This window comes from Telmatherina bonti (assembly GCF_933228915.1).
Source record: "Telmatherina bonti genome assembly, chromosome: 10".
In the NCBI taxonomy this organism is placed as follows: Eukaryota; Metazoa; Chordata; class Actinopteri; order Atheriniformes; family Telmatherinidae; genus Telmatherina; species Telmatherina bonti.
The window spans coordinates 20288596-20311738 of NC_136628.1; the positions used below are offsets into that span (position 1 = coordinate 20288596).

At 42.0% G+C, this 23143-nt stretch overlaps 1 protein-coding gene across 4 annotated transcripts; it reads left to right on the top strand.

Moving 5' to 3' along the window:
* Positions 1-221: 221 nt before the first annotated feature.
* stard13a (StAR related lipid transfer domain containing 13a) lies at positions 222-22485 on the top strand. 4 transcript variants are annotated; one of them, XM_079247845.1, is made up of 14 exons: positions 222-702; positions 11121-11192; positions 12266-12347; positions 13600-13663; positions 14495-15813; positions 16437-16607; positions 17176-17335; positions 17474-17672; positions 17807-18020; positions 18606-18720; positions 20873-21124; positions 21404-21621; positions 21743-21919; positions 22007-22485. In XM_079247845.1, the coding sequence occupies exons 1-14, from the start codon at positions 576-578 to the stop codon at positions 22122-22124; spliced, it is 3288 nt and encodes a 1095-aa protein (XP_079103971.1). In that variant the 5' UTR covers positions 222-575; the 3' UTR covers positions 22125-22485. The 4 variants fall into 4 exon arrangements, with proteins under 4 accessions (XP_079103971.1, XP_079103969.1, XP_079103972.1 ...); XM_079247843.1 differs by lacking the exon at positions 222-702 and adding an exon at positions 4166-4744; XM_079247846.1 differs by lacking the exon at positions 222-702 and adding an exon at positions 9253-9983.
* The last annotated feature ends 658 nt before the right edge of the window (positions 22486-23143 follow it).

The window sequence follows — 23143 nt, forward strand, 5'->3', positions numbered from 1 at the left end:
CAGCTCTGAATTAGGAGCTGTGTGCATGTGTGTGTGGTATCATGACTGAGTGTTATTAGGCTACGTCTGTCAAGGGGATTGAAAGAGATCCTTGTTTGGGTGAATGGGTGGGTTTGCATCGTCGAGAACATGGTTTGGTGTGTGTGTGTGCGCGCGCGTGTGTGTGTATGCAAGACAGAGAGAGAAAGAGGGAGTCTTTTTACACTCAGGGAGTAGGAAACCGCCTCTCACATCTGGCTCTACAGCTTTGCATGCAGAAGTTATGTTGGAACATTTCTGTACCTTCGCCCTACATACGACTGAGGCGGAATTTGGAAGGCAGAAATGCTGGATCAGATAGATCAGCGGGTCTTTTGCGGGTCCTGCCAGTAAGACCTGATCCTGCCGCCTCTGCTGGTGCAGGAAGGTGACGCAGCGCGAGAGAGGAGCCGTACAGCTCATACCAGGTGAAGCGGTGACGACTATTGCGGCAGCCGGAGCCGGTCACAGTGGTGGAACCGAGGACACAGAGGAGTAACAGGGTTGTCTGAGTGCCGCTTACAGTCGGGGGGGAATATGCGTCCGGCGGCACCGCAATGACAACCCAGCGAAAGTCTGCCAACAAGCTGCAGCTGCGGCGGTCGATCAGCGAGCAGCTGCGGGACTCCACGTCCAAGGCTTGGGATCTACTGTGGAGAAATGTCCGGGAGAGACGACTCGCAGGTCAGAGAGCCAAAAATGGAAGTGAGACTTATTGCAGCATGCCGTTTGTAGATGTTTAAAACTGCACAGGCTGTAATAACAGCAGGAGCAAACAGCTGCTGCCATAGTTTCTTCTTATTCTATTAAACATAAAGCTGACTACATGGTAGGCTACGTGTGTGTTGGTCAGCCTGGTGGGAATTTACCACTTCACTGCCCTGTATGTTCAATAAGAGGGGCATATCGAGGACAAAAGTTTATCTCCAGTGTGTGTAGGCTGCTGTATATAACCTCGTAAGCCTGCAGCGACGTGCGCTGCGCGCTCCCTGATTATTTTGGGAAGGTCATTGTCAAATTTAGTGCTGAAAACAGCGCAGGCATGTGCTGTGGAAAACAGTCCAGCGGTGCTTTCAGATGCCAGGCATTCATATTCGTTGTTCCAATTCGGAGACTGGTTGAATTTAAAGTTATTATCTTCGTGGTCAAACCAGCAGCCAATGTTTTGGTTTTCATCGCCTTAACTGCAGAGGTTCAGATGCTCCCGTCTGCGTAATGCACCAGGTTTGGAGTGCTAGTGCGTTTGCTCTGTATTTACAGTGACCTGGATGCGCAGACTGTGGCTCATCTGTGCGTCAGAGAGAGAGATAGGAAGAGGAGGAAATGTGAGGGGGGAAAAGGGCTTCTAGAAAATGAGAGTTTGTTGCTGCTGTGTCGTCGATTTGATGTGATTACAGAGATGTGCGCCACTTAAAAAAATGAGACGTCTAACATTCCCACATCCACAACTAACCCAAACCACCCCAGACCACATCAGTCCTCCAGAGTTCCTGTTAGGCCTGCACAAGTGTTGGAGTTGACCAGGAGACAGATGCAGCATTGAAGATTTTTTCCGCACTGATTTAGTAATAACTGTAAATGTGATTTATGATTGTTGTTATTAGTTAATTAATATTCTGTTCATAGCTAACTGTCAAATTAGATACCAGGGGACACCTGCAGCCCCAGTAATTCTATTTACCATCATTTTTTTTTTCACTCATTCATTCTGTACACAAACCAGAGCCCAAAAATCTCCCCTCCAAACCTCACCACCCCTCCCTCAGCCCACTGTTTAACCCATCAGCTCAAAGGCACACAATTCACATCTGTTTGGATCAGATTTGGAGATAGGGAATCCTTAAAATGTGCACATCTGGCCTTATAGTTATGCTGGTATTCAGCAGCACATTTTCCTCTCGGAATCAGCCGGGACGAAGGAATATCCAGGCTGGTCAAATGTTTTCAATTTCAAGCTGTTTACTTTGTTCTCGGCCATCTCATTGAGAAATGTAACCTGCAAAATAGGTTGCTTGTTATTTGAATGCCCTCACAAGTTAAAATCAGGTTTAATGAAATGGAAATTGTCTGAATAAAAAAAGCACTTAAATATGATCATATATAGCAGAAATGTAATCCAGATTAACATCACAGAGTATTCACAAAAAATTGACATTTTCAGCTGTAACGTTGGGTTTGCCAAAGTGATTGAATGAAATGAATTTTATTGTTTTCATGTTTTCACTTGGCTGTGTGTTTGTGTGTGTGTGAAAACTGAAACTGCATAATAAGGGATGGATTTAACTGTAATTCTACATATTGTTGTATTATTATTGGGGGTGGGGTCTCCCTTTCCATGTGGGATTTGTGGGATTTAGTTCCTCTAGTGTGAGTGTTTATGTATGTGTGTTTGTTAGATAAAATACATGGAAATAAAGGGATTTACACAAACAGCTTTATTTTTAATAATCTGTTCCCAACTACACAGGTTAGATGTGAGTGATGGAGACTCCTGTGTTTGTTTTGATTGGAGACGCAGAAACTGTAGTGTAGCACCAAATGTTCTGAAGACTAGAAGGTCTGGACTATGAAGCTCAGAATGCCACTTAACAACAGGAAAGCTTAAGACATGGAGCATAATAAGGACTACTTTTTTTTTTCTCTTCAAGATTTAGATGGAATAAATTAACTATAATTCATTGATTACATATGTTGATAAACAACATAGAGTAGATGTTATATACAGTATATTAAACTCATTTCTTAGAGCAGGGGTGTCTAAAATTGGTCCTCAAGGGATGCTGTCCTGCAGGTTTTCCATGTATTCCTGTTCCAACACACCTGGCTTCCATTAAAATGGATCCAACGGCCAATAAAGTTCTGCACAACCATGGCTTTATTTGAGTCATTTGAGTGTTGGAGCAGGGATACATGGAAAACCGAGGATTGTGGCTCATGAGGACCGGAGCTGGACATCCCTGTCTTAGAGTTATGAGCAAAACTCATGCAAAGAAAATGCTCATTTTGTGCAATGGTTATCAAAATAAAATCAATAAAAAGTGGAAATATGAAGAAATAGTTTAAATCTCTGACTAAGGAAATGTTTTGATAGATTCAGAGATTTATCCATTACCATTCTTATTGTTGCAAACAAAGTTTGGCTAAGTTATATAACTTTGACACAACTAAACTATATTACGTCTAAAAGCTTCCAGCAGCATATGAAGTCAGTATTTCTCATAACGTTACTGATTTATTTCTAATTCGCTCCCTGTCCTGTGCCAGACTGCTGTAACTCTGTAGAATGCTGGATATTATATTACTGACTGCTTACTACAGCCCTGTCCGTACCCCATGAGTACACATCTATTTGACCCAGTATAGCATTACTTTGGTTGCCAGTTGTTGCCCTGAATCAGCAGGACAGTTCACTCTGTGTCCTGTGTAGTATTCTTTGGCCTATATTCTTTTGTTTGTCTTGACTTAAAAACAATTAAAAAATAGACATCATCATCATCATAGTGTTCTCCTAAATATCCTCAAGAGGGCAGTGTGTTCAAATCCAATCAGATTCAAAGTTTTACAACTACACTGAAGTGGATGGTATGGATTTGGAGTACATTTCTCGGTGGTATTACGGTCCTACTCTGTAGTGGAGACAATAGCTTTGCTCCTACATACATTCCTTAGCGCAGTCTCACACCCACATACCCTCTATTGTTCTGCTCCTTCCTTATTTCACATCGGGATGTGGCTGCTGAGATCATATTTTTTTTCCAGGCCTATCCCCACTGATCACAAATATGTCCTTCTCAGGCACACATTTCCACATGTGCCTGGGGCATGTACCAAATAGTTTCCTTGGCAGAACTTCAGGAAGCAGGGCAGTGTTCCCGAGAGCACTTGGGCCATTGGCTGCTGGTCACATGATTAAAGAAAAAAAAATCCTTGTGGAAGCAACAGTTTGTGAGTTTATCTTCCTCCCATCTCAGCTGAGGAGAGTGTGGGTGGGGAGAACAAGGGCTGTCAACTGAGTCAGGTGGTGTGATGAAGCCTGTGTGTTTGTTCGACTGTGAGTTGGAGGGAGGAGGCAGGCAGGCAACTTCCAGTGAGAGCATGTTAGAGGCAGGAATTCAGAAGGAGTGCTCACACAACAAGTCAACTGGACGAGAGCAAGGAAGGCTTGGAGGTTTCTGAGGTTAACACATCAGGGAGGCTGTAGGTTGCACCATGGATGTTGTAGATGCTGCAGTGAATACGGACAGCGTGGCTGCCTCAGCACATTGTGAAGGTGCAGACAGGGCAAGTTCTGCAGGGAATGAGGAGACCATGAGCAGCAATGTGGACCCTGTGGATGATGTAACCACAACTGAAACTGCCAGAGGGGAGGATGGTACCAGTGTTGTGGATACTGCAGAACTCACTGTGAGTCTAACCATGGTTGACAGTGTGTACAATGTAGAGAGTGCTGACATTATCTGCAGCGAGGGCAACGCAGACAGCGCAGAATACAGCAGGAACACGGAATTGTATAACAGTGTGGAGAGTATGGACCTCAGTACAGAGGGCGACAGCAATGACTGCGGGAGTGATGGCGACAGTGCCAGTGAGGGAACTTGTCTGGAAGCCATGACACCTGACGGTCAGGAATACTACCTGAGGCTGGGAGATACCCCTCGACGGCGTTCCGCCCTGCGCCTGTCCCGCATCATTGCCCGCCAGCAGCTGCTGAAAAGACTGACACAAGGTAAATACAGAGTTGAGGCAAAATTGGAATTTTAGAATCAAATGAGTTTTCATTTGCTCTAATTTGACATGTTGAGCTTGATGAACTCGCAGGTTAAAAGACGGGAATTTTTCACTTTAAATTCATTGATAGGAGCGGTAAAATTATGGGTTGTCAAAGCCTGCGGCCTCTTGTGGTTGAACACAAGTTACTTCTCAGCTGCTCTGTCTATTCAGAGATAGAGTGTGTTGGCTGTAGTTCCAAACAATGTAAGCTTTGATGTCACTTTTAAAACATGGGAAGGAAGCCTCTGATTGCAACCAGTTTCTATGAGATTTAGCCTTTGTTTAGGATTTTCTCAATTTTTGATCTATTACACAACATTGTACACCATACCTATTAAACACATATTCTCAACTGTTCTCATACTTTGTGTAGAGCTTCCTATGGATGAGGCAGAGCATACCAGATTGCAAGCATTAGACCCAAACATGATGCCACTTCTACACCGGCAAATGTCTTTTATTAATCTGATAACAAACCCCAGAGGACTGAAGTGTTATTGTTTTTGTCTGCGTTCCGCCTACTCAATTGGTTACTTCCTTAACTTCCTGTCACATGACTCATGTTTCCCAAGGACTAAAAAGAACATCCGACAGAACGACACACACAAAGCAGAGGCGTTTAGCTGTTTACGCTCTGTTCTGAAGCCTTTTACAGGACCAATGTGACGCAGTTTGCATAAAAATGCAATGCCATACATTTTATTTGTAGTTAGGATAGAAATGTCATTAAGTCTTATTTTGTTGTCAATAATGAATTGAGCTTCCTGAGGTAAATATATGTGTGAGGAAAGTTATGAGAAGAATGTATATGGAAAGGCATGTATCTGCCTGTATGTGGTGATGACTCCTCTCACTTCCACTCCCTGGTTCTGGCATGAGTACGCCCTCTTCTCTCCTCATGAAGGGAGTTTTCCAGCAGCTGGTGGATTGAGAGAAAAAAAAAAACCAAACAAACAAAAAAAAACAAAAAACACAACAACAATAGCAGCAAAAATAACCAAACTAAACTAACATCCTTATAGACCCATCCAGACTAATATTACCAGACACTTATTACAAACAATTTGATCATATATCCAGGGATATTTAGTTTTATCCATGCAGTTTATCGCAACTCTGATTGTGATTTGCACATTAATATGCACATATCAACGGAAATAATGCAGATGTTTGTAAATATAATCTTGTTTAATAAATGGCAGCATGATGTTTTTAAAAGGTTGGTAAAAGCGCCCATGGTCAACATGCCTTGACTTTGCGTACTAGACAGACTTAAACTTGCAGGGATGAAAGTGAGTCCATAAACATTCCAGGAAAATCTTTGTCGTTGTCTTTGGTTTATAATATCCCAGATATTTCCATGGTTGGTGTATCTGAACTGCAATCATATGATCCTCACGGACCTGTTTTAGTTCTGTTGATACTCTTGCCAAGTGCACTATGCATCACCATCCCATCATATATATCTATTATTGAATTTTGCACCAAATAGAAGTCAGATAGTTACTGATTCCCAAATGATGTGGAAACTATAGGTTTCACATGAATCTGAGATCTTTTTAGCTAATCACACCACAGAATGGCATTTTTAAGTTAATTCAGAGTGGAATAGCATCGGGCGTTGTTCATGCATGTTTTTGAGTTTGTGAGTGCATAAACAAACTATGTCCACTAACAGCATCTTTAAAACTGACCATACACATGCAGTGGTTTCCTGCTTTTTTGCAATCACTTAACCATATTATTCTGTTAATATTTAAGTGTTAACTACCTGCATTATGGGTAAATGTTTGCTATTAAATTTAATATGTTGCTTTCCTGTGGCTCTTTCTGAACAATACTAGACCTAAACTACAGTAGCATGTGATTATCTGATGTTTCTGCTCTTATTATTCAGATATTTCTTTAAATTATAATTTGATTTTAGAATGAAATAGTCTTTGTGTGTCTGTGAGAACGAATGTTAACACGTTAGAACAGACTGTTATGCTGCTACTGTGACTATTTCTTGGCTTCAACACACTGGTCTGTTAAAATTGAAAACTTGATTGTTTCTTTATGAGAACAGTTTAACATGAACACCCAACCCCGTCTGACAAGGAGGATAAGGTGTGATGCACACAAACCAAGCCTTCCATGCAACCTTAGCCTGAAGCCATGTCATAGTTTGATGTGATTTCAGTGTGTGTGTGTGTGTGGGTGTGTGTGTGTGTGTGTGTATGTGAATGCTCTAACACTTTTCTTTAACACCCTCTGCTGGAGAAAAAATGGCATCACTCTATACCCAACTTGATGACCTCTACATCGCTTATCTTTGCGATTTCATTCAAATTGAAGCTGTGAACATTCGCCATAATCTGTTTTGGCCTAGCACTAATTGACAGTCGTGGCACCATGTCTTTCATTTCAGGCATTTCTTAACCATCCAGTTCTGAGTCACTGGAACGCCAGACTTTCAGACTCTGTGCCTGAACCTGCACTCATTTCATGCTGGTATTGATTTTGTTTTACAGTGCATTCCTGAGGGCAGGACATCATCACAGATGAACCGCATAAGACAAGACAGACATATTCCTCTTTAGTATCTCTCCCTTTCACCCTTCCCCATCTCTCTTCCTCTGTCTTCTTTACTACTTTTTGACCTTTTAACATAAAGGACTAAGTACTTTAACATATGTGGGAATATGGTGTTTTTTCAGGCAGCCTGTGTATGTGTGGGTGTGTGTGACTGCGTCAATGTGTATTCTCACAGTCTTTTCTGTCTCTTATCTGTGCCATTTATTTCTCTTAAATCACTCAGATTTTGACCAAAAGACTCGTCGTATAGAACAAGTCATACACAGTTTAGTGTACTCGTTCATCTCCCTGTTACTGTTCACATCCATTAGCACACCACCGTCCACCACTTATCCCAGCCGAGTCCCACTGACATGTTCAGCCCAGGAGCTTCTGGTCTTAGCTCACATGCCGCTCTGGACGCATGGTATATTCAGAGCAGGAAATGATGTCATGCAAGGCTCTTGAGGGTCCTTGAGACCCAGTAGTAGGCAGACATAACACAGGAGGAAGGCTGTCAGAGAGTCAAGGTTTGTAGCGGTAGATAAAAGGCAGGAAATGTAAAGTGGAGAACAGAGGCTAACTTTCATTTAAAAAAAAAAAAAAAGCCTGTGAGGATATTGGGGTGCTTGTATTGTGTTTATTATGTAACGCTGCTGGCACCCTTGTTATGTAAGGAATTACACTGCACCCCCTTTGTCCCACACATGGATGCCCAAAATCATTTACCAACACAGTCAAATGCGCACACCCTCATGCACACACCATCCATCTGCCTTCTCAGCTGTGGTTCTAGTAGCTTGCCCCCTGTTGTCATATATTCTCCACAGCAGGATCGAAGTGACATGAAACAGAGAGGAAAAGCTCGGTGGGGAGCTTGGATTAGCTCTGACTGACTGCATGCACTGTGGTGTTTTGTGGTCTACTTATACCATGTTTATGTGCTAATTAACCTCTTGATTAAATTCTGCACAGATGCATCACAGCACTTTGTTCCCACTGATGAGAGCGGTGCCTCTAGTCTTTCTACACAATGACAAAAGCACTTTTCCACTTCCATATGCACAAATACACAATGAGACAGGCTCCTTTGTTATTTTTTTTAAACTAGCTTTGAACTACAGTTTTATATTTAAACTTCATATTATGCAAAAAAAAAAAAAAGGCATGATAAATTACAACTAACTAATAAGACTGTCGCTTCTCAGAACAGTCGTGAAGTTAACCACGCTGTGACTCATTCCCCCCATGTGATGTATTCAGCTTCTCAGTTTTAACAAGCATAAAAGGATAAGACCATGTTTGTTACTGTCAACAAATTCACTGAAAAGAACAAAAAAAAAAAAAAAAAAATTTCTGCTACCTAAAACAGGAATAATTAGTGCAACTGTTGACTATTTTAAGGATTTTATACCACAAGTTTGCGTAAGACTTAAAAGTCCTCTGAGAACTGTCCCTGGTTCACTGGGACAGTGCAGTTTGTTCAGCGACGTAACCTGCTGATGGTTTCTGAATTTTTTTAAGCTCTGTGGCACACAGGGATACTCGTAATTTCCTGCTTCCAGTCCTTGCAGTTTCTTCTGCTCTCCATTCACATTAAATTTTTAAGTACTGGTTTCTTTCTTTTGGTTGCACCAATCTTACAATCTCACATAAATAAACAGCTGATGTGGTATGTCTTCCTCCCAGTGGTTTTCCCACAGGGTCTGTCCATTTCAACCCCCCCCACCCCCACCCCCACCCCACCCCAGCTGTCTGACTGTCTCATCCTTTTCACATTCTCTGACTCACTGGGGGCAACATCTGGGCTGTCCCAAATATCCACACTTATGTGTCTGTACTGTGTGTGTGAGTGCACATTGGATTCTCCCACACATTGTTGTGGGGATCCAGCAGAAAGAAGCCAAGGTCAAAGTCTCCTCGCTAGCCAGCCAATGGGTTCAGCTGACATGTGAAGTTAGCATCGAGCAGTCGTCCGCCTGCAACCTCAGGGGTCTTGCTGACGGGAACGCCAGCCGAAATTAGCCATTTCCTGAATGGATTTGATGGGGAGACGGCAGTTATGGTAATGACGAAGGAGGTGTGGACTTTGTCCTAAGAGTGGAGCAGGCAAAAAGGATGAAGATGCTCCAGTGGAACATGCAGAAGGGATAGGAGGATAAAGGAAAAATGTTTGAGGGAGAAATTTTGTTTTAGAGAATGGTGTAAGGAAAAGATGGGAGAGGTGTAAGATAAAGACAACATGAACAGGATGACATGTAAGTAAAAGAAGGTTTTATCCAGTTAGAAACTGAGGAAAAAGAAGATGAGAGAAGCCAAATTCAGAGAGAGTTTTGAGTAAAAGGGGGTTGTAAAAATAGAAAGATATTGTATGTGGATCCTAACAAAGATGAAATGCGAGAGAGGTTGAGGAGAAAATTAGAGGGAAGAGAAAACCTGCATGGGGCAGGCTGGAAGAAAGAGGCAGAGCTGTAAACACAAGGGTTGGAGAGGCAGAGAGGAAGAAAGCACCGAGTCGCTGCCACTTGATGGAAAAGCTGCAGAGCAGCAAATGGAAGTGCTACGGGATGGAGAGAAACCTTCAGCTGGAGCAAAGGAGATATAGGAGCATGCCGTCCCCCTCAACATGAGGACATCCAGTAAGTTTTGATGGGTGAAATGCTTCTCAGTAGGATCTCTCTGACTGTTCAGTCTATTTTCAGAACACTTCACAAAAACGATATTTTTCACAGCCTGCCCTCGTGTTGCTTCGTATGTCATGGTGAGAGAGCAGTTATGCAAAGAATGTTGGAAGAGGGATGTAATTGCAGGATTGCGGCGACAGTGTCATTTCCTCTGAGCGTTCTCATCTGTGATGGTGAGGACGGAGGCTTTTTATTACTCTGCTGAACTTTGTCCTGTGTGTTTCTGCGGTGCCTTTCCCATTCACTGCCAGCTCCCTTAAACAAGTGACCGAGACAAGTGAGCGTGAATAAATAGGTATGAGAATAGATCAGTGGCTTTCGGCTCATACGTCATTGTATTTATAGCTTACATCTTTGTTTAGATGTTTATGGTTTATTTAACTACTTCCATTGTTTAGATGTGTCCTGCAATGGCCTGTTCATCCTTTTTAGAAGGTCTATACACGTCCAGTAATTTTTGCTTGCTGGCAACAATTCAGTTGTCTTTGTCAGCACAAAGAGCAGCTGCAAAGAGCATCTGCTCATAAAGAAAAACTTAGACACACACACTTCAGTGGTGCTAGTTTAGCAGTGTGTGCAATATATATGCTAGCGGAAAAAAGTAGTAAAACGAAAGCCCATAAAATGTCTCGGGGTGCTGGCAGCAGCACCTAATGGGTTGTGGTTCCATGTGTAAGGCCTGTTACATTTACCCATTAACAGCTGAGTTCTGGCAGTCAGTATATATGGGTAGATATCATTTGTGAGTGCAGTATTAATTTTTTTTCAGCTCGTTGAGTCTCATCATTCCAGTGATTTCCCAGAGGGAAAATACATGTCTGAGATGTTCCTTCCTTGTATGCTAAAAGTGCTCACTTAGGGATAACAAAGCACTTCTGTGTTAGTGCTTCTGTTTTTGACTTGCTTCATAGAGGGTTTTCTCAGAAAATTCAATGGTTGGATGATGCAGGAGCAAGGCAATGTCAAAGATCTCATGAATAATTTCAGGTTTCATAGTCAGCTACTAAAGGCATAAAACGAATGAACACAAAAACCTGTACGTGGATGTGTGCATGAAACTTTCCGTTAAAGCATCTGCTCTTTGCCCTGCAGAGATTGAAGCTAAAGAGGCTTGTGATTGGCTTCGAGCAGCGGGATTTCCACAGTACGCTCAGCTCTACGAAGGTAACACACACACACACACACACACACAAAGTGGTCAAAGTCCAGCTTCTATACAGCTGCCTTGTTTCACACAAAAACCTCCTTCTCCCATCAGCTCCCTTTGTTTATTCTCTGTGCTCAGTTATTTTTCTCCCTCTGCCTTATTTTTCCATCATCTATGTTTCTTTCTCTCTTCCTGCCATCCCTCCATCTCCACATCCCTGTCCTCTGAGCTGTTTCGTTCTATTTCCAGCGCTCAGTTCCTGTCCAAAAGGAGGGGGTCATGGGAAAGGCCTTGTTATCACCACTGGGATTCTCATAGCCTCTCCTTCTCCATTCTTTCTCCCACCTTTTTTCCTCATAATATGACTCATCCATGTCTTTCCTCCTAGCCAATCGTTGTCAAAACACTTCAAAAGGGATAAAATGCAGAAGAAGTGATGTATTGAAGAAAAACAAACAAAAGAACAACAGAAGAAGAAACAAAATCAGTATATATATATATATATATATATATATATATATATATATATATATATATATATATATATATATATATATATATATATAGTGTATTACTGTTCCTTCATTTCTTCTTCATCCTCTGTTTTCATTCCTCTCTATCTTATTTTGCAAACCTACAGGCGCTAGCTCATGTGATGATCATCAGGTCTCATACACTTGAAGCACAAACAGGAAATGGCCCTTAGTAATCAATGAAGAGGCTCTTAAAACAGCAGTCTTTCTTTAGAAGCACACGCACAAACACACGCTGCTGCTCAGAGAAATGTTGTGAGATCCAGTAATATGAGGTTGTAGATGTTGGGCTGTGGGCCTGATGCAAGCAGTCTGCCTCCACATGCAGACAATCACCAAAATAAAATGCTTGACTCCTTTTAGCGTTATGTGGGATTCTAGTTATTTTTGGGGCTTGAAATGTCTGCGTACAAATGATGAGTGTTTTACTGTGTTGGCAGCAGCTGGGGCACACTAAACAGATTATATTAACAGCTAACCAGCAGAGAAAACTCTTGTTTCCTGTTGTTTGTCAGTCATTAACTAGAAAGTCTTTTTTCTCTCTTTTTTCCCCACAGATTCCCAGTTTCCAGTCGATATTTCCTCAGTGAAAAGGGACCATGACTTTCTGGACCGGGATCTGGTTGAGCCTCTGTGTCGGTAAGGACATGCTATAAACCCAGTCACACACACACACACTCACACACACACACACACACACACAAACACAGCTGTTTCTCTGTCACTCACACCAGGGTACATGTGACAGTCACAGTTCACTGACTGGACTGGTCCCTTTAGCTCAGTGCTAACTGCTCCTCATCAGATGCAGGACCCCAACTCTTAATGAACACCCTTTTCATGTCTCCATCCCAGACACCCAGGCTTTGATCTGGCCACCTCCCCTCCCCCTGCCATGCTCTGAACTCCCATTCAAAGATGACAGAGACCCTCGGGGGCAAAAATAGAGGGGGTGTGTGAATGGGTGAGGGTAAGGTCGAAAGAGTCAGGGGATGCCAGCGTTTGGTTTGGATTACAAATGAAGTCAACTTGTACACCTATTTGATCTTTCTTTGTTACATCTTGTGTCCCCTTTTCACAGAACTTTTCTTTTCCTGCACCAACAACTTTTTGTTGCGTTGCTAACAACGCCCGCCTCTCCAAGGGTGTGGTAATTATAGCATCAGCGATTCCTGACAGCTGTTTTGTGAGAGCATACTCATCAGACCCCCAACAAAATGTCTAAAGAGCTATAAAATACTTAGGCTGTTTGCTCTCTGTTGATTTATGTTGGCATTGTTGCGGCCGATACGCAGCAATAAAGGATCCTAGTGTTTATCTGATAGAACAGACAATGTTAATAGTTGACAAATCAGCATTTCTTACAGCGTTGCGGGAGGCTGAAATGTTTCAAATGACAGATTTAATGAGCCAGAGAACATGTTTTTTTTGTATAGCCCATCTTAAAAGACACTACCATCCCAACAAGCTGCTCTTCACATCCCGAGTTACAGAAAGCAGAGCCTGTGGGTGGATCAGTAGACTTTCTTCAGGAGGGGGTTAAGGATAGGTGGCAGATGAATGGAGGAGGGAAGAGATTGGATGGGAGGAGCTGGTTGTGTTTTGGTGGGGATGAACTCCTCAAGGGCGAGGATCGGTTCGAGTCAGAGATAGAGAGGGAGGAGAAAGTGGGATAGCGTCAGTAAAGAAGATTAACGCAGCAAAGGAAGAGGATTGTATGACAGTGACATATCAGACTTGGGAGGAAAATGGATAAACTGGTGGTGAAAAGTAAGATTGCAGAGTGAAAGTGAGCAGTGTTTCATTGCAGGACACAAATGCACAACTATAATAAAACAAATAGATGCTAGCAGCTTTAACTTTAGCATGTGATTGTGCATGTGTATTGCAGGCGCTTGAATACTCTGAACAAGTGTGCCTCCATGAAACTGGATGTCAGCCACCCCAAGAAGAAGGTAAGTGTCTTTTTGTTAAGTTTATTTATTTAAATTTTTTCAGACAGGAATGGATTTAAAACAATCAGGCTAGACTCAGTAAAAAACGGTTTTACCAGCAGGTTCCTGCTCTGCAGAACATACAAATGCATCGCAACGACACAAAAAGGAACTTTTTCAAACTTTCTAATAGGATTCAACAATGCATCAATAAAGGAAATGCCAAAATATTCAAATTTATACCTCAAAAATTGCATTATTTGCAATGAAAAGAGCGGTGCATCCAGGTAACATTCATACTATTAAAGATCTGAACTCAACAGTAGGAACTTATAACAACAAACACCAGAAAACCACTCATTACTGACATTCCTCTCATCCATTTGTTAAATACTTGCAATGTTTTTATGACTTAGTCTGCATTTTCTAATCAGAAAAATTCATTCTGCTGTTTTGTTTCGAGGTGAGCAAAAATCAATTCAAGCTTTTTCTCAGATGCTGTTAGTGAGTCATGTTATGCAGTGTCCTTCACACTGTTTCAGCTGCCAGAGTATCTCTTATTTGTCATGATTCCTGATTAAACTCAGTTCTAACTCTGAAAAACTTGTTCATCTAGAGCTAGATTGCTCAAGCTTGAAGTGTGTGGCGTCATCCCTTGGAAGATGGCCACTGCAGCTCGGATTAATGCCACTATCACTCACTCTGTACTCCTGATTACTGCTGCAACTGCATTTCTACTGATTCTTTAAGGGTCATCATTCTTATTTATTCATTTTCCCCTCTTGAAAACTAGCAACCTCTGAATGAGGAGACAGTCGCAGCCAAAAGTAAAAAGCCTTTGTCCTTCCACAGAGTGAGGATTCTGATGAAGATGACCCTTTGGCTATCAGCAAAAGGTGGACGTTTGAGTGGAGCAGTCGACGCTGGTCTCGTTTGCAAGACTTCTTGTTGGACAGCACCAATGAAAGCAGCCCAACAGGTCAAGGGGAGGGTCTTCGCAGCACAGTGAGCAGTGAGAGCGTGCTAACGGACCTGAGTGAGCAGGAGATCACAGAAATCTCCTCACTCCACAGTGAAGACTCGGCCTCTGCCATGCCTGATTCTATATCTATGGCATCCCTCTCTGCTTCCTACCAACCACCCAGAGAGCTTCCACACTACAACTCCCTACCCATCAAAAGCAGTCGACATGGGCAAGGAGGGCGGAGTAAAGCCAAAGAGTTTTTGCGTAGAATGGAAATAATGCGCACTTGGGGGCCTTCGACAAGGCGTAAAAGCTCAAGTCGCAGGCCACCACTGGTCATCAGTGGGCCGGTTTTACAGGGTGAGGAGCCTCAGGCACTTCAGATGCTTCAGTGCACACCTATCAGCCAGTTAGAGCAAAACTCAAAACACAACAACCAAACTTGTGGCGACGTCGCGTCCGCCCCGCTAAAAAATAACTGTAAAGACCGGTCCAAACTGAGCGTGAGCTCCGACAGTGAGACTGTGGTGGCCAGCGTGGCGAAGCCTGTATGTACGAAACCCCGCACTGCCAGCAAGAGAAGCAGCATATACCTGGAGGACATGGACCTGCCGTCTCAGGGTAAGAGGACCGAAGGTCAAAGCCAGTTTGGCAGGAACCAGTTTCACTCGTATGAAAACCTTCTCATTCACATCCCCAAAGACCATAAACCAGGCACTTTTCCCAAAGCCCTATCCATAGAAAGCCTGGCACCTTCCCCTAGTGACAGGAACAATGGATCCCAGTCACATGGCCAAAGTTCTTCCCCTGAAAATGGACTGGGTGAACCCTGGTGCGGAAAACCTTTATCCAAACCCCCCTGTCCTGGAGCTCCACGGGGCAGCAGGGTAAGTGTTTACGACAACGTGCCGGGTTCCCACCTGTACGCCAGCACGGGAGACCTGCTGGACTTAGAAAAGGAAGACAATCTGTTTCCTCACCTGGATGACATCATCCAGCACGTCAGTGGCTTGCAGCAGATCGTGGACCACTGGAGCCGTAGTGTGCTGCCAGAGGGGGACATGGGGGATGGAGAAGAAGAGGGGGAGGGCAGGACCACCCCTAGTGAAGGCGAAAGAGATGGGGTCTCCTTAAATGACACAGATTCGACAGAGACCAGTAGGGAGAGGCGGGACTCTGGAGTCGGGGCCTCCCTCACAAGACCAAGGTGAGTGGCTGCTAATGATGGTTCATTACACCTTGGGTCCTATTTTTATCTGTTTTATAATAACTGAAGTATACAGTGAGAATAAATTCTAACATATGACAAAAAAAAGCATTATGTACAACTAATGATGCGTTGCAAAAGAGCTAACACAAACAGTAAGGCAAAACAATAACACTATGGATTGTTGAAAAAATGGATATTTTAATAAAAAGTAACCCGTCCAGAAATGCAGAAAGGTTTGTACAGAAAGGTATCTTTGCCTCCTACTCAGACATGAACTTATCTAAACTCCAGCTAGACTCTACCACTACTGCCACTAAAGACAATATTTGGATGAGTGCCTACATTGTAGTTACACTGTCTTAATCATGAAAACAAGGTTGTTTAAATGAATTGAAAACCAAGCAACAATGTCATCATTTCAAAGCTTGATTGATTTGTTGTTCAAGCCAGTCAGATCAGAGTGTGTGGCATCAGTGTCTGCTGCCGAGTCCAGCTGTGTTCTGATGTGTAAAGCAAGCTTCCAAGAACTATTATAATAACACCTGATATCAGCAATCTGATATTTACTGCAAACAAGTCACAATCATACAATGTTCATTAGGATTTTCTGCCTGTCTCAGGTTACGATGGCCCAGTTTCAGAACCTCTGATCATCTCAACCAGCCAGCATCTTCACTGCAGATCAGTAGCCAATCAGCAGGCCAGCTCAGCCTTCTGCAGAAGTTCTCTTTACTCCGCCTCACCGCCATCATGGAGAAATACTCCATGTCTAATAAACATGGCTGGACATGGTGGGTACACAGCCACATAAAAGTTCCTCAGTTTGTTTTTTTTCATAAATTATAATTCAGGGAAGTCACAAGATGTTGCATCAGGCAGAAATGGAAGCTGTTTACTGTGTTTCCATTGAACTAATATTCCCAATATCCTCTCTGCCTTCAAAGCAGGACAAAGTGTGCTCTGTGTGTGTGTGTGTGGGTGTGTGTGCAAGACGGCCTTTCCAGTAGCCTTTTTACTTATTTTTTTGTTTTTAAAGCTTCCCTCCGACTCAACAATAGAAGTGAAACCGCAGGACCACATGCACAATTAACACCTTTATGCATGCTGTAAACACCTGAAGATCAATGGGTTTGTGTGGGCAGAGGCATTAACCAAAAAACATCTTTTCATTCTCACACCACGAGTCTCCATGACCAACAAACACAAGTACACCCCCTGTGTTGTCAACAGCCAGTCTTTTTATTATGCCCCAGAGGGAAATCCTGTTGACCAGCATGTACATGAAGAGGAAGATAATGAAAGCACGACCACTCTTTCTCTCACACACCTCCCTAATAGTTTTCTGTCTATCGCTGCCAGGTCTGTGCCTAAGTTTATGAAGCGCATGAAGGTGCCAGACTACAAAGAGAAGAGTGTGTTTGGTGTTCCCCTTATCGTCCATGTCCAGCGCTGTGGGTTTCCACTCCCTCTGTGTTTACAACAGGCCCTCAGCCATCTCAGAACACATTGCCTGGACCAGGTGAGAAAACTGCTTATACTGGACCGGATTTGTAAATCTCTTTGTGCCAACGTGCATGGTTGTTATGAGTAAATATGAGCCACTGCTGATGTGCGTATCCCTCCTTTACGTCTTTTCTTTCCTCTTGTCTCCTTTCAGGTGGGATTGTTCCGCAAGTCTGGTGTGAAGTCTCGAATTCAGGCTTTGAGGCAGCAGTGTGAGTTGTCTCCCGACTGTGTGAGCTACGAGGACCAGTCAGCTTACGATGTGGCCGACATGGTCAAACAGTTCTTCAGAGACTTGCCTGAGCCTCTGCTGACGAACAAACTGGGAGAAACCTTCCTGCACATTTACCAGTGTAAGAGGATGTGACTGCAAATGATTTTATTCACTCTGCATGTGGATTTTAGCTTCTTACCACTGATGACTTTAATGTTAGTGTTCAATCCGTTATTTCTGCTAAGTTTTCTTTCCTTTTTTTTTTTTAACTAGATGTTCCGAAGGAGCAGCGATTGCAGGCCGTAAGAGCCGCCATTTTGCTGATGCCGGATGAAAACAGGGAGGTTCTGCAAACATTGCTTTACTTCCTGCGGGATGTTACATCCTTGGTGGAGGAGAACCAGATGACACCGATGAATCTTGCTGTTTGTTTGGGACCATCGCTTTTTCACCTCAGTATACTGAAGAATGAGACGCTGTCACCCAGGTACACATGCAGTAGAAATGACAATACAGATAGTTCATTTTGGTTTTGAAATCAAAACCACAACAGTTTAGTTTTTATTGAGTTTAGATTACATTTAAAGCCATGTTATGCTACAATTCCTTGAATACTTTAAACATGCATGATATGCCTTTTGATGGGATGTTGACCCGTCCAGGATGTACGCCGCCTTACGCCCAGTGATTGATGTGATAGGCTCTAGCTTCCTGTGATCCTTAACTGGAAAAAGTAGTTAAGAAAATGGATGGATGGATCAATGATATGCATGTCATTGTGAATATTTATAAGATAAAGGTAGATATTTCAATGATATAACCCGTATAACAATGCTTCTGATTTGCCAAATGCTCTCCACTAATCGTGACTTGTTGTGTTGGTGTTTATTTTTAATTGAAGCCATTATTATTAATATCACCTCTAAAAGCATTGGCCTTTTTTTAGGTTTACGTTATGGTGTTATCCATCCATGTTTGGGAACTGTTCATTAAAATCCTCTGTCTGTCTTTGTAGGTGATTATCTGATTGACAGAACGTTGTCTGTAATTTGTGTCATTTCTGTTGCATCAGGTCGATCCAGAGAAAGTACACGACAGGTCGCCCTGATCAGAAAGACCTGAGTGAGAACCTGGCTGCCACTCAGGGCCTGGCGCACATGATCACAGAGTGCCCGCGCCTCTTTCAGGTGAGGTTCTAACCTTTGCATGGCTGTATCCTTAAATATGAGCCAGGGCTCAAATTACACCGGGGCTTTCAGGGATGCTTTATTTTCAGGCATGTACCATGACTTTGTAAGTCACCTGCACGTACATATACATTAGTGCACATAGCACAGTCAAAAAAAGGGCTACTGCCAACAAAAAAACTCCTCTGATACTTCTGTACGCAGCTTATTTAATCAAAAGCAATAATAACCACTAAAAGAAGGGTTATCGAGCGTTCATTGTAGTAACATTCACAGCACACAGCAAACAAACAATGCTGCTTTCCATGTCGCTTAAAGAGAAGAAACAGATCGCCTGGGTCGTTTGAAAGATTTATTTAATTAAATTAAATAAATGAATAAGCTGACAAATTAATACTACACAAGAAGCATCAGGAAACTCAGTGGAAAATTAAACATAACCTGAAGTGAACTCATTTTAGGACCCCCCCCCCCCCCCCCCCCCCCCCCCTTAAAGTTCCAGCTGAATGTGGGGGAGCTCCAATATTTCATAGGAACCGAGTTCCTCTCAGCCCCCCCCCTCCGTTGTTCAAACCATGCAAACAACTATGAAGTTGAATGATGCTTCCCCTGCTGTGTTATTATAATTATTCAAGACCACTTTTTAATTGTGTTTAATGAGCCCATTTCTAAAACTGTACATCATCATTGCCTAGAGGCAGTCAGCGAGCACAGTAAATACTGCTGCTGTCAGACTCTGAGAAATATACACATGACTACAATGCATTTTAGCTTATTATGGTTTTCTAAAAGATAGAATAAGTGATTCTTCCTAACCTACAGAGAGTTGGCAAAAGACACTGAATCTTAAAACATTTAAACCACTTTTGTACTAAAAATATAACAGAATGCACTAAAGCACATTACAAATGCACTGTGCTTAAACTTCAGCTTTTCCCCGTTTTATTTAACTTCACATTCGTCTTCCACTACATCTCAGAGGTACAGTAAATATGGTACTTTTTAACTTCACTGGACAGGTCTGAGAGCCTGTAGTCACTTTTCTTTTACAGTCCAATAAAATATTTCAGGGGTTCATCAATCTTCTTCTTCTTAAGATAAATAAGCTTTAACATGAGCTGGAAACCATATTGTCATAAAGCTGAAAACAGGCCTGGTTGACTGAGCTTATGGAAAATCTGTTTCATAAGAACACATATGGTTCTGACATATAACCAAAACTGCTGGGTTGCTTTGTAAAAATGTAATGAAAAGAGAAAAACAATGATTTAGAAAATTAACAAAAAACATGAGAAATGCAAAGAAAGTGAGAGATTTTACTACACTGTCCATGCATCAACAACAACAAAAAAAAATCATTGACTTTAATATTTTGTTGGACCATCTTTAGCTTTGACGACAACCCAGATGCCATGGCAGCATTTCCATAAGCTTACACAATGTCCAGGCATTGCATAAGCTTCATGCAGATCACGGCTTTTTATATTTGAATGGGTTAATTTATTGAAAAACATTAGATCATCTTGGATTCAGTGACAGCGGCACATCTGAAAAGTTGGGACAGGTTTATGTTTTCCACTTTTTTCTTTCCATATCAGTCTGGAAACATCTGGGAATTCTAGCTGCTCAACAATCCTGGGTTTCTCTTAGTTCTTTGTTTTTCATAAACATCTGCAGGCAGGTCCATCCAGCACCTGGATTCTTCTACTACGAAGCCATGCTGTTGTTATAGATGTAGTTGCTGAATTATGAAAGACCTCCTCTGAAAGAAAAATGTTACTCTGGATAGGAGCATGTGTTGCTCTAAAACCCTTATTTACTGTTAAAAATTAATGGTGTCTTTTAGACGTGTTAGTTGCCGATTTTATAGGCACTGCTGCACCCTTATGCTATTAGAGGTTAAAGCTTACATGGAGAAATATTATTTTGTTATTGCTTCATCACTGTGTATGTAGTTTTCTTGCAAATTAAAGAACTTTTGCCCACCAGTCATTCATTGTGTTATTATTGCTTTTCCCTCCACATCTACTGACTAAAAACAGGAGTACTTAGGAGTCACTTCTGTCACTTTGCCACCCCCATGCATATTCTGGCAATACAATGAAATTGCACTTTGTTTTGATGCAACTCATCTTCCCCCGCTGTTCCCCAGATCCCAGAGGAAATGGTTACCCAGTCTCGTAACTCTTACATGGAGGCGGAGCTGATGGTTCCCCCGCTGGACGAGCTTTGCAAGGCTCACGAGGAGGAAGTGGAGGAGGACGTGGAAGAAGAGGATGAGGAAGGCTCCTATCATGCACACTTAGAAAGGCTGATCCAGAACCTGCTGAAAGAGGCCAAAGATAAGAGCAAAGGCTGGGTGTCCCGCTCATCTTCTGACCACACTGAGCTAGCATTTAAAAAGGTAGGAGGGCATTGCATCATAAGGATAAGGATGTATTCTTTGAAGGGTGGGAGGGATCAAATGAAAATATTGCAATAGATTGACATTAATACAAAACACTGTCAGTAATAGTTGTTATTTTATCCACAGAAGGCACAGTTGAAACAGTAATTTGACCATGTGATGCAAAAAGTTGAGTTAAAAATTAATTAAAAAATGAAGATGTTTTTTTTTTTAATTATTATTATTATCATGCCTACTTACACTATGTTTAACTCTTATCATGTCTGTGTATGTAAGGTTGGAGATGGTAACCCTCTAAGGCGATGGCGAGTGTGCGTTGAGGTGTCAGCAGCTCCCACTGAGGTGCTGCAGCGGCTGCTGAGAGAGCGTCCACTGTGGCAGACTGAATTCCAGCAGGAGAAGATTCTGGAGACGCTGGACAAACAGACAGACGTGTACCATTACTCCTCCTTCAACATGCCACCTCAACCCAACTGTGACTATGTGGTACTGAGGTACGGTAGCTTTGCTTTAGGAATGAGAGACTAATCCACAGACTTGGTGTCACTTAGCTACAGCGACAAGATAACTCATTACCACATTAAAGAAAGTCTGCTTTTCCATGTCAATCTGCAGAACATGGCGTACAGACTTGTGTAAAGGTTCCTGCGCGCTGGTGTGTGTGTCTGTTGAACATGACAATAGCCCACGCCTCGGAGCTGTGAAAGGGGTTGTGCTGGAGTCACAGTACCTCCTCGAGCCCTGTGGGACGGGGAGGACCAGACTCACGCATATCTCCAGGGTTGACCTCAGGTAGGAACATGCTTCAGGTGTTTGTGCTTGAGGTTTTCCCCAACTTTGCAGTCGTTAATATGCAATATTTGTCATTTTTTGTTCCAGGGGGAAATCTCCAGAATGGTACAACAAGGCATTTGGTCACCTGCGTGTGAATGAAGTCCAGAGGATCCGCTCTTCTTTTCTTCCCTTAGATCAGGCGAGCCCTGAGGCTAAGACCTGAGCCCCAGATGTCAAGCTTTGTCTTGGACCCGAGAACCAGTGACCCACAGGGTTAATCATCCAGCTGGTGGACTTAAAAGTCGTTTCACAGTGCTGAGCCATACTGTACTGAGCTGGCACATACAGAAGTCTTTTTTTGTCATGTGTCGTAAATCAGCATGACAGTATATCATAAATTATTGATTTTCAAGTCATTTTTTTGAATGACAGTTCCACGACTAACAAGTTAAAACATTAAAAAAGTCATTTATATTTTTCAGAACAGCAATAATGTTTTATTTAATTGGCTTGTTTTCATGTTTGTTACTGTTTTAAGTCATGCGAGTATTTATATATTTTGTTATTATTTATAACTAAAAACACTCAGCATTTTATCCAATATCTTGAAAAGTAATTTTTTAAGAATTAACTCAAATATATATATATATATATATATATATATATATATATATATATATATATATATATATATATATATATATATATATATATATATATATATATATATATATATGTACATGTATATATATGTATATTATAGTCAGTAGCAAGCACTAGTAGGTATGATCATGACATGCTACAACGATTACATTTATATTTACTCTGGAGATTTGATATTACTTTAATCCTTTATGATAGAGTGAATAGATTTAACTATCTAAAATCTTAACATAGTGTTAAATGATTTAATATTATGCAATTAAAAATACATTAAAATTACAAACGTTTACAGTAATTATTTATTTTGTTTTTCTAAATTTCTCCATCCTTGTAAAGTGTAAAGTAGCCTGCCAGTAAAATACATACCATGAATCTGATTTTATTGTTTTTTCCTTTTTATCTTAGAATTAATATGGAATGATATAAAAATCCTGCGATGGACTGGCGAGCTGTCCAGGGTGTACCCTGCCTGTCGCCCAAAGCCAGCTGGGATAGGCTCCAGCTTCCCCGCGACCCTGAATTGGATTAAGCGGTTCAGAAAATGAAATGAAAATGAATGAAATGATATAAAAATAACAT